The 12,232-nt window shown below is 40.9% G+C and overlaps 1 protein-coding gene and 1 long non-coding RNA gene across 8 annotated transcripts in view; one reads left to right on the top strand and one right to left on the bottom strand.

The window, feature by feature from the left end:
• Positions 1-12,232, bottom strand: part of USP6NL (USP6 N-terminal like) — a 131,023-nt gene that overhangs the window by 70,321 nt on the left and 48,470 nt on the right. For 6 of the 7 annotated variants that reach the window (XM_065050130.1, XM_065050131.1, XM_065050132.1 and 3 more), the window contains 2 exons: positions 3,618-3,691; positions 2,005-2,087 (listed from right to left, as the gene is read on the bottom strand). In XM_065050130.1, coding sequence (XP_064906202.1) covers positions 2,005-2,087; positions 3,618-3,691 — 157 coding nt within the window. Of the gene's footprint in view, positions 1-2,004; positions 2,088-3,617; positions 3,692-10,179; positions 10,443-12,232 lie in introns of those variants that run through there. The other variant, XM_021284194.2, reaches the window with a different exon arrangement.
• Positions 2,947-12,232, top strand: part of LOC135578323 (uncharacterized) — a 262,971-nt gene continuing 253,685 nt past the window's right edge. The window contains exon 1 of the long non-coding RNA XR_010469825.1: positions 2,947-2,998. This is a non-coding gene — a long non-coding RNA (uncharacterized LOC135578323). The remainder of the gene's footprint in view (positions 2,999-12,232) is intronic.

Genomic DNA, 12,232 nt, shown 5'->3' with positions numbered 1-12,232 from the left:
TGCACAGGCTCAGTACTGCAGACCATAGGCAGGCTTGACCATAGTAAAAATCTGTAGTGCAATATACATTGTTTTTTCAGGGAAAGATAGTTGTTATGCTTATCCTAATTATATTTCTCCTATTAAGAGAGATTTTATTTCTCAGGAAAATAAAAATGTCACTTGCAATGAATTTGCTTTAAAAAAAACTCATGAGGCAGCCTTGATGGCACTCTCAGGTGAAATCTGTCTAATAACGAGACATCATTAGCATATAAGCAACAAATATCACGCAATTAGTGAAGAGACAGAGTATTTACATACATTGTTAATTTGTGCAGCACTCATGTGTTATAAATATTTCAGATTTCATCCCTTGAAGTTTACTATGCAGAGAACAAATTCCACACAGGCTTTGCCTTTGTGACTAATGACATGACTGGAAAGGAAGTTTGGCCTCGTGACTAAGGTCCACCTACACCACCCCACCACAAGAATAACCAGTGTGATGTAAAGGTGCCTTAATGTAGCTTTAAGTTACAGCTACAGCAGTACAGAAATTGGCACACAGCGATTTGCCAAGCAGCACCTCCATAACTGCATCTCAAATATACTACAGCATCAGAGACACCAAATCCAAGACTCCTGAGAACTGATTGAAGCAGCAATCGTAGCAGACATGAATAACATTCTTCCATGGCTAATAAACAGGCAAATATCAACACAAGTAACAGGAAAAGTTTAGGAGTTCATAAGGATACCAAAAATCAATAAGCCACCTGAAAATCTAAATGCGAGTGATTCAATTCCCATTGAAGTCAGAAGTGAACTTAACAGTGACTTCAATTATTTTTGCACAAGAAATCGTTCTGACATCCATTCTCCATTAAGAATGCCTAAAACAGCAGCTACAATAGCAGACACGTGGTGTGGCAGCTGTAGTTTGTCAACACAAAGACCTCTCTGTGTCAAATAGAGCTGTTTGGAGGTCATACACCAAATTCACTCACCCAGATGAAGCCAAGGCAAGTCTACAGGTGGAGGTCACTGGTTTAATTGACAACTTATAAAAACAACATTACAGAATAGATGTAGAAAGCAGGATAGAATCCCCCAAAAAACAAAACACCCCCTCCCAGCCACTCCAATACTTTAGGATTATGTAGTTACTACTGAGTTTTCCGCTCATTGTTGATTCATCTGGATTGCACTTAATGTTTTCAAACACAAATGCCAACCCCAAGAATGGCAGAGTCTTGACTGAATATCATCAAAAGTCGCCATTCAGCCCGTGCTCAGTTTCTGCAAGATGGATATTTCCATCTGCCAACCATGGAAGTCCTAATACAACTTAATATTCTCATCTCTATTTGATGAAAAGACTCAGATTATTTGTTACAAAGAAAGTACCTGACTGGATTTTGCTGTTTTCTGACTTGACTTTATGATGCAATGTTAGGTCCCAAATCAGTAGAGACTTCAGTTAAGGTTATTAAATATATGAATCATAAAACTATAGAATCATTTTGGTTGTAAAAGACCTTTAAGATCATTGAGTCCAACCGTTAACACTGAAATTAAATGAGATTTATCTCTGAAGGATTGGAATACACAATTGTTCATATACAACTATTATGCAACCTCAAATCTGTTGGGTTCTTTTTTAAAGATGAACATTAGAATAAAATTGTTTAAAAACCTTCCAAGTACTTCAAGTTCACTATTACTTAAAACCCAAATCTATGTGCAATTTAATGAAGCTCAAAATAATTTTTTGGTAGCCTATCGATTTTCATTCCCAAATAAAATATTCAAAAATATTTGACTCTGTACATAGCATCAAGTTACAGAACTAAAAATGGAATTAAAAAGCACAGAGAAAGATTACCCAAAACTTACACAGCAGGTTTCAGCAGATCTATTAGAAGACATAATACTTTCACCAAAGAGGCGATATAATAAAAAGTATAAATAGTAATACTAGAGAAGGCTTAGTATTATTTCCTTTTCAAGCTTGCTACTTACTGTAGAAACCCAAATCTATCCGTGACTTTGTAAAGACGATAATCAGCATCTTCCCATGGTTCAATCTGTGCGCCTTCCCGTCCCTAAAAGAAACAAAGAAAGAGCCAAATTAAGATTTATGTCACAATAAGGTAAGACACAGAAAAAGGATTCAACAACTCAAAGCATAATCTTTGCAACACACTGGTAGTAGGGTAGAGGAAGGGGAGGAGAACATAGTCCTATGGTCCTATACTGACCAACATGGTCCTATACTGACCAACCAATTTTCACAAGACTTGCAGAAATTTAAGTATATTTAAGCATATTTCAGCTCCATTTTTTTCCAGTATGGGCTATGCACAGGTTACTGGGTGTGATTTACTGATTAAAAAGTAAACACAGCCACTCACTTCAGTGCACACTGTGCAAACCAACAAAGTCTAGTATGTAGAATGTTTCATGAACTCTACAAACAAGTCTATTGCTTAGCACTCTGACAACACTTCTAAAGACTTATAAAGTGTTAGAAGAATATGTGAGTATGGTGTAGGTATTCTAGGCATATTCTATGCCAGGCTTTTACTTGACAAGTGGTTGAAGAAAAAAGCTACAATCAGGGTATTTCTTTAGTTCCTCACAGAAATCACAGAAGCCTTGAGGTTGGAAAAGACCTTAAAGATCATCAAGTCCAACTGTTAACCTACACACTGCCAAATCCACCACTAAAACCCTGTCCCTAAGCACCACATTTACAAGTCTTTTAAACCGTTCCAGGGATGGTGACCCCACCACTGCCCTGGGCAGCCTGTTCCAACGCCTGACAACACTTTCCATGAAGAATTTTTTCCTCATACCCAACCTAAACTTCCCCTGGCACAACTTGAGGCCATTTCCTCTTGTCCTATCACTTGCTACTTGGGATAAGAGTGTCCCCTCACTCCAAGCTCCTTTCAGACAGTTCAGAGATCAGAAGGTCTCCCCTCAGCTCCTGTTCTCCAGCTGAACCCCCCAGGTCCCTCAGCCGCTCCCATCACACTTGTGCTCCAGCCCCTTCCCAAGCTCTGTTCCCTTCTCTCAACTCGCTCCAGCACCTCAAGGGCTTTCCTATAGTGAGGGGCCCAAAACTGAGCCCATGATTCTCAGTGCAGCCTCACCAGTGCCAAATCCAAGGGAACAAGTACAGTACAACCTGACAATCTATGCAGCTCACTCATCTTCTGCCTTTTTCCCCCCCCTCATCTTCTCTGTAATGATTTAAATGTTTCTGTCCTAACCATAACCAAAAAATAAATTTTAAAACAAAAAAAGAAACCTCCTGATCCCAGAGATATACTGAGCATCCTTGAAGATCCAAGTTTCATTACTTCTAATACACTACACTACTTTGAAATAGCCCCAAAGCAACTTGCCATACACCTGAAAAATGAGTTGATTGAGTCATTATCCAGAATATCCCCCTTTGGAAGGCAAATTTAATTCACTCAGAGGCAAATGTATCATGAAACCATCAGATCAGTACAACATAGAGTATTTTAAACAAAAGCTAGTGGGAACCATTATTCATTTTTAAACAGACATATTACTAAGATTAATTATAAAATGTCTTCAAACTCATTATCAGGCTCACTTACTCTGTCATACTTGGCAACTATCTCTGCTCGTTCTTGGGCAAGTTTGATAGCAGCATCCTGCTCAGCATCTGCACCTGTGGAGAATTCAAACAACACTGTTCAGATTCTCTCCCTTGTGGACAAAGAACTGCAGCTAAACACTCGGAAAAATCAGCTTTGGAGAGACTACTTGGATGGAGAAATGCCAAAATAAGAGTATCAAAGGGAAATATGACCTTGGTGCATGTCTTGAATACTGTTCAGAGTAAAATACGGTTATTGGATGTTATCCGAACTGCTGAGTTTAGAGTGTTCCCAAATCTCCACCAAAGCAGGTATTAAATAAAGTTAAAATAATATCCCACAACCTGCCAACTGAAAGAGTGAACAAAGTGGTAAAAGCTGCTAGTTGCCAATTCCACAAACATTCAGATAGTCAAAGAAAGCCGGAACATACGCTACTGGTTTAAAACAAAAGCCTGAACTATTTACAGGATTTGTAGAGAGGGATTAGAATACTGATGAATGCTGAGGAAATACTGCATGATGTCAGCTGAGAAGTTGCCCAAGATTTATTTCTCAGAAAACAGGGGAGGACACTGTTGTAGTAGCAGAGCCGCAATTTGAGCTGCCAGGAGGTGGAGTAAACATAAGGATGTGACAACAGGAAGGTTGACAAGCAAGAAAATACGGATGTGTGGGTAAGCGCTGGACATCAATACAGTGCAGATACAGCCGAGTTTACTACAGCAGTGGAGTTAAAGTTTAGATAAATGTGGTTTGATCCAGAGGAGGTGCAGCAGACTGCGTGTAAAACTGAATTAAGTTTCTTTGGTATGGTTCCCTTAGCAGAAACCACCTCTGGAACACGGACAGAAATGCAAAGGGGGCACCATGAAAGGAAGAAGATGCTGGTCCCAATGTTCAACAACATAATGCACTTCAATACCCCAAAAGCGATTATGAATTCAAATTAATGAGGTAAATCAGCTTTAATAAATTATAAGTTTGTACAAGATTGTAGAGTTTTTTTGATTATTAAAAAGCAATGAAGTCTAGATAAAACAAAGCTTTAAAAAGGTTTGGAATAGTTTTCAGGCACAGAGTGCTATAAAAATAACCCCAGGCGTGTTGTTTTTTCCTCACTATTTAGTTCACGGCAACATAACGAACTTCAGGGATTTTACATATCAACCATCTGGGCCACGGAATGGAAAATCAGAAATTACAGTTTTCCATCATATGACACTATTAATACATTTATATGCCCAAACTCAATATTTCTTTAATAAAACTTACATACATATATCTCAGATATTCAGAGAAGGAGTTGTGCCAAGGTGCCCTTCTAAGCCATCTGCTACAGATTTAGCATCATCCCTGCATGTTTCACTGAATTTTCTTCAGGGAAACACAGAGAGAACCTCAGTGTGTCCCATCATGTATACAGGCACCAGCGTTCGGGCAACAGGCCCCAAACTCTTCTCTCTGGCGACCAGTGAGAGAACTCAAGGGAATGGCAGGAAGAGTTGCCAGAGGAGGTTTAGGTTGGACATTAGGAAAAGGTTCTTCACCCAGAGGGTGCTGGACACTGGAACAGGCTCCCCAGGGAGGTGTCACAGCCCCAAGCCTGACAGTGTTCAAGAAGAGACTGGACAACACCCTCAGACACATGGTGTGGACTGTGGGGTTGTCCTGTGCAGGGACAGGAGTTGGACTTGATGATCCTTGTGGGTCCCTTCCAACTCAGGACATTCTATGACTCTTTGATTCTAAGAGCAATGCTTGTCCCAAATTTCCCCTAATGGAAAGCCTGACTGCTTCTTTAAAGCTTTCACTTATGATCTCCAGAAGTTACACTTTGTTCTCCTCATTCTGGCTCCCTTCTGCTTGTCACCAACATTTGCCAGTCATATTACACCCATTTATTGGTGAGGACATCAAGTTTTGGCATTTTTTCCAGCATACAGCAGAAGCAGCACACATCTATTTACACAATTATTCAAAGGGAAAAAGAAACTATGGCTGAGGATTAATATGTTATGGCTAAGGACATCTGCTTTATTTGGAAGCTGATAAATCATTTCCTCCCTGTCAGGGAGGGGTGTCAAACTCACGTTCACTGGGGGCTGTGTCAGCCTCGCCATGACCTTCAAAGGGCCAAATGTAATTTTAGGACTGGATAAGCGTAGGTGTAGTTACACCCCTGCTGTAAGGTGAGAAGCAAACTGACTCATTTCATACTGCTCAACCTTTGGTGTTGTTCAAGCAGTTCACTGTTCCTCCTGCTCCTTCATGTACTAGATCCACCTTTATTCCTAAACTTACAAAGGACTGGAAGACACCGAGCAGTTTGATTTCAGGTTTTTGAGCACTATATATTCCCCAACACAATTATAACAATCTGGTTTTTATCCTTTACTAGTTGATGTACTATGCCTGCTAACCTGACAGCAGCCACTGAAGCCACCCAATCTAGACTGACATCCAGCAATACACGAAGCTTAACGCCATCATCAAAATTAAATCACATTTTCTTTTGTAAGACACAGATCTGTGCTTACAGTAAATCTTTCCAGAAGGCCAATTATGGGTTTTTTAAAAGCAAATTTTATGCTTGCTTAGAAAGCTGACGTTCCTTCAGAGAATTCAAGTACCGAGCAATCCTGATCTTCGCTTCCCCAATGGGCAGATGTGCTGGAAAAGGTTACTTGTTGAAATTACAACTGCCACCAGGCTTCAAGAAATAGGCAAAAAATCCTATTGCTTTTTCCTAGTAAAACAGAGATTAGATTTGAAGAAGTACAGCTAAATAATAAGTAATCAATATTATAATATTGTCAATACATTCAAGTAGTAAGTAGTCAATACATATTTTTATTAACAGTATTTTCTTAAAAATGGATTACTGCTTGTATTTAAAAATACACCACAAAGGACATGACAGCTCTTCAACAACACAGATGGAATAAGGGGCAGAAGGTGAAACAAAGTTTAAACCTTTGCTTAAAAGAATGCAAAACTGTATTTGCACCACACGAGTACCAATATATGCTGAAAACCTGGTCATATGTTCCTTTCCTCTGCATAAGTAACATATGAATCAAAGTTGGGCATGTTCTGTGTCTCATTACAACTCAATTACATTTAGTGTGGAAATTATCATATTTATTGCCTTTAAAGTAATCCTCTGCCAGAACCATCTAAACCTTCTAGTTGCATTGAGATAGTTTAATGTTACGTTAATCCATCCATACTGAAAACTCAGGAAACAGTTTGAGACAGGGACAAGAGGTTATATGTCAGGAGATAAGCATAAAATGTTATTTTTCTTATACGAGGAATTTTTTAAATATGTCCAAGTTAGAAATTACATAATGATTCCTGATAAAAATAAAAGCTAAATGTGGGAACAAGAAAAATTCTTCACGAAATATGTTCCTAGGCACAAAAATACATCCTGGCACAATTAAAGATGAACAACTTGTATTCTAAAGTCTTATCAGTCCTATTCAGCAATTCTTATCTCACTGGAAGCAGTTAAAGATGTGAAACAAGTATGATTAAATTTTCTAATTAAAAGTCAGCATTATAAATTATCAACACCATCTTATACACAAAACAGTGCAATCTCAGATGAGGCTGACGTTAATATATAGATAATTAACTAGTACAGAGAAGAGATTTTGACTTAGAACTTGGTAAATATAGTATCAATGACCTAAAAAGAGTATAATAAAGTGTGATAAAATCTGCCAATAATGGCATACGAAACAGCGCCTAAGTCCCCAAAATAATTGGTCAGGCACACAAGGTACAATGAGTGGGCTTAAAACCCTGCCAAGTGGCAGCTTCACACATCTAAGCTTCTCAAACAGGTAAGTCATAAAAAGAAAGGCCAGCAACACAATTTGCTGAACAACTGGCCCAACACACATAACACTCACCATTATTTTCCCATCATTGCTCTGGCACGCTGACCTGTTTCCTATATTTACAAATAGTACAAATTTATGAGTTTCGGAAAGCAGCATGTGAAGGAACTGAAACATTCTTGCAACCAGAAAATGAAAGGGAAAATTCCAATCTGCAATGACGTGAAAAAGGACTGATATAACAGTCAGATTACTGCTTTTCTGCTACACTTGGAAACCGTATTATCATAAGATAATATGTCAGTGCTGCTGCGATGAGCAGAAAACTGCTGGATTTAAACTTTCAAAAGGATACTTAAAAGATGGGACTAGCACTGGATTCATTCTGCAACTCCCTGATTTTAAACTGCTAAAGACTCAGTCCTGAACCATTAGACACCTGCAGATCCCCATCAGCCCTGCAAAGCAACAGCAAAGCGGTGCCTAAAACATCAGTCCAAGCTTTCTTCTTTGTCCCTCTTATTAGAGTCTCTCCTTATTAGAGTCTCTCCTTACCAATTATCAAAGAATTGAAAAAGATACAACTTCTTGAAGATCATAAAGTGGTGACAGTACGTAAAAAAAATGTAAGCGGCACAGGCAAAAAGTTAAACTAGTCCTACACAAGGACACAATCGAATGAGTCTCCAGTACTCATTCTCAGAGAGGAAATAAGTGATCTGGAGATGTCAGCATTACTTAGTAGCAACAAATTTACACGTGAATGACCATGAGCCAGCACTGGGCCCTTGTGGCCAGGAAGGCCAATGGTACCTGGGGTGGATTAGAAGAGGGGTGGTTAGTAGGTCAGAGAGGTTCTCCTGCCCCTCTACTCTGCCCTGGGGAGACCACACCTGGAATATTGTGTCCAGTTCTGGGCCCTCAGTTCCAGAAGGACAGGGAACTGCTGGAGAGAGTCCAGCACAGGGCAACTAAGATAATTAAGGGAGTGGAGCATCTCCTGTGTGAGGAAAGGCTGAGGGAGCTGGGGCTGTGGAGCTTGGAGCAGAGGAGACTGAGGGGTGACCTCATTAATGTTTACAGATATATAAAGGGTGAGTGTCAGGAGGATGGAGCCAGGCTCTTCTCAGTGACAACCAACGGCAGGACAAGGGGTAATGGGTTCAAACTGAAACACACAGAATCACAGAATGTCAAGGATTGGAAGAGACCTCAAAAGCTCATCCAGTCCAATCCCTCCGCCAGAGCAGGAACACCCAGATGAGGTTACACAGGAAGGTGTCCAGGCAGGTTTGAATGTCTGCAGAGTAGGAGTCTCCACAACCCCCTGGGCAGCCTGGGCCAGGCTCTGTCACCCTCACTGAGAAGAAGTTTCTTCTCAAATTTAAGTGGAATCTCTTGTGTTCCAGTTTGAACCCATTACCCCTTATCCTACCATTGGTTGTCACATTTCTCCTAATGTCCAATCTAAACCTTCCCTGGCACAACTTGAGGCCATTTCCCCTCATCCTATCACTTGTTCCTTGGGAGAAGAGACCAACCCCCTCCATGCTCCAAGCTCCTTTCAGGCAGTTCAGAGATCAGAAGGTCTCCCCTCAGCTCCTGTTCTCCAACTGAACCCCCCAGGTCCCTCAGCCGCTCCCATCACACTTGTGCTCCAGACCCTTCCCCAGCTCCTTTCCCTTCTCTAATATTGCTCCAGCACCTCAAGGTCTTTCTTGTCATGACGGGCCCAAAACTAAACACAGTGGGGCCTCACCAGTGCCTGGTACAGGGGGACAGTCACTGCCCTGGTCCTGCTGGCCACACTGCTCCTGACACAAGTCCGGATGCTGTTGGCCATCTTGGCCACCTGAGTACACCACTGGCTCATGTTCAGCCACTGTAAACCAACACCCCCAGCAATAACACCTCATCCCCCATGGCTGAGGGTCAGTGCATTAACAGTATCCTGTGTTATCCCAAATTCTGAAAAGGAGATTTGTCCCTTTTTTCTTCTTTAACCCTTCATCGTCATCTCCCAACTGCAGAGCCATCTAAAAAACCCCAAAAGACTTGGAACATGCTAATTTGTTTTCCATTACTTCACTCAAATTCTTGCTTGTTTGCACATTACACATTCCAGTGCACAAAGAGCCGCTCTGGCACAGATCCCTGTCCGCAGGCACTGCCACCAGCTGCTGCACATCTACACATTCAAAGCACATTTCAGAGCAATAAACAAAACATTTTGTAAGTCTCTTCTCACAGCAGAAAGTCCCTTTAATACCCAGGCTGTTTATTTTCCTTCCAGTTCATACCCACAAAAAAATGAAGTAAAATTCACAACATATGCTTACTTGTATTTTGTCATAGGTAGCTGACATTCAAAAGGAAAAAGTCATGGTAAATACGCACATATAGATATATAATTTGCTCTTAACAAAAAAAGACTAAGCATAATTTATTATATTATATTTTCATGCAGAGAGAATTGCTTTAAACATAAAGTGAAATAGTTAGAAAAGCAATCCCTTTTACATCGCAACACTTGTCAGGAAAACATTATTTCCAGAAGCTAAACAAGCTACTTTTCTTTGACCACTCAATATAATTATCTACCTTATTCGTATTAACTCAAGAGTTATCACTAATTCGAAATGAGAAGTAAACCAGCACATAACAAGAACAATTAAAGACCAGTATGTCAAATAAAAACACCATTTTACCCGTCTTTAGAGGGTGATTTTCTGCCCAGTCCTTGTAAAGCTCTGGTTTAGTCTTCATGAAGTAAACCTGTTCCTTTCTAGACCATATTCTAAATCAGTTTATCGAAAAGGAACGGGGGAAAGTTTTCTCCTCCTCCACCGGCAGCGTTTGCTCCACATACTGAGCCACTTGACACGTGCTGCTCTCTTTTATTTTTCACGACGAGCTGCAGATCCCCAAACAAAGCTGCTGTTTGTTAATACCGAGTGTCCCGCAGGCACCGCGCTCGTGTTCTCCACCCCGGCCCACAGCCCGTGCTCCAGCTCATAATAAACAAGGGGAGTTGAACAAACGGCCTCAGAGGACGCGGCTCCTGTAACACATCGCTGTTGTGCTCTTGGGTAAGAATTCTTACTGGTATTTAGCAAGTGCTGCAGGAAAAGCATCTTATTTAAAGGACTTACTAGAAATGGAGCTTGAAGTACCCTACTTCTGGCTTATTACCTAAGAAGACATGAAATTAAGTCACGCTAAAAATACAGTTTTAATTTCTGTAACTGTTTAGCACTCCTTACTTACAGATTGGAGATTTTACATATTTTCTAGTTCAAACTCCTTTATTGTTCAGGATATCTTGGGGACCTGAAATACGTAGGATGAATGGAGTTGACAAGCACGTTTTCACTGATGAAAGTATCATAATTCAATATTTAGTACTGTCAGAATTCATCTGCTTTTTGGAAGCCGGTATACAGCCAGCATCCTCATAACCTGAAAAACGAATCTCCATGTCAAATATTCAAGGACACACACATCAATCCTGGATAGATTTTAGTCCTCATACATGCTCCGTCAAGCAAAATGTCAGTTATGTGATGCCTACAGCCCAGAGTGAGCCATTTCTTAACCTAAGCAAGTCAGAGCACATGCTGCCAGACCTGCCTTAGAAGCCTCATGTGGGCTCCCAGCTTTGTGAAGCTCAGAGAAAGATGATGAGTGGGACTGTTCAGCCTGAGGGGGATCTTATCAATGGCCATGAGTGCCTGAAGGGAAGGTGCAGGATCTTCTGAGTGGTGCCCGGTGACAGGACCAGAGGCCACAGGCACAAACCGACACACTGGAGGTGCCACCTGAACTTCAGGAGACACTTGTTCACTGTGAGGGTGACTGAGCACTGGCACAGGTTGCCCATGGAGGTTGTGGAGTCTCCATCCTTGGAGATATTCAAAAGCCACCTGGACATGGTCCTGGGCAGCTGGCTGCAGGTGGCCCAGCCTGAGCAGACGTTTGGACCAGACAACCTCCAGAGGTCCCTTCCAACCTCAACTAGGCTTTGGTTTCCTTGCACCCTAAAAAGTGTTAAAATGCCAGGAACAGGAGATCTGATCAAGTGTGTTGGACTATTCCTTTTTCCCCAGAGACTGAAAAAAAAGTTCCTTCAATTGTTTTAATCTTCCTCCCCACATCACCTGGCAGAGCACTGAGCCTGGAAACCAGCAGCAGCTCCTTTGTCTTCACCACTCGTTACTCCTCACAGATCCCACCCAAACCCAGGTGTCAACAGTTTAGTCTATGGATTCAGTAGGAGGCTGAGCCAGTTGATACCCACCTCTGCGTGACACCCACCTCTGGGCACATTTCCCTCAAAACTGGCATTTTCTTGCTGCTGACATTCGTACACACACTGTAATCTTCCTATAAAAAATATCACCTTTCATTTTTCTCGTGATAGAACTACTGGATTGGTTTTGAAAAAACAGCTACTTTCTGTTTCCTTACCTGAGAGAACGTTTGTGGGGAAGACCACAAGAACTTGCACGCAATGACCAGATGCACTTGTTCCAGGCTAACAGTCTCAAGGATACCTTAACCACCTGAAAACAATTTGCTTTTTAACATCACTCATACTCTTTTGCCGCACATGACCCTCAGGAAGCAATGTTAACAGCTTTAGTACACTGATTTTTTTATTATTATTATTTTTTTGTATCTTGAATTGGTTTTCAAGTTTAGTATTTCTATTTTTGTGGGTGTTTTCAAGCTCTTTTAAGCAACAATTGACTAAAGGACTTA

This window comes from Columba livia, chromosome 1 (assembly GCF_036013475.1).
Source record: "Columba livia isolate bColLiv1 breed racing homer chromosome 1, bColLiv1.pat.W.v2, whole genome shotgun sequence".
In the NCBI taxonomy this organism is placed as follows: domain Eukaryota; kingdom Metazoa; phylum Chordata; class Aves; order Columbiformes; family Columbidae; genus Columba; species Columba livia.
Note: the sequence above shows the minus strand (reverse complement) of the source record. Positions and strands in the feature narration are given on the sequence as shown.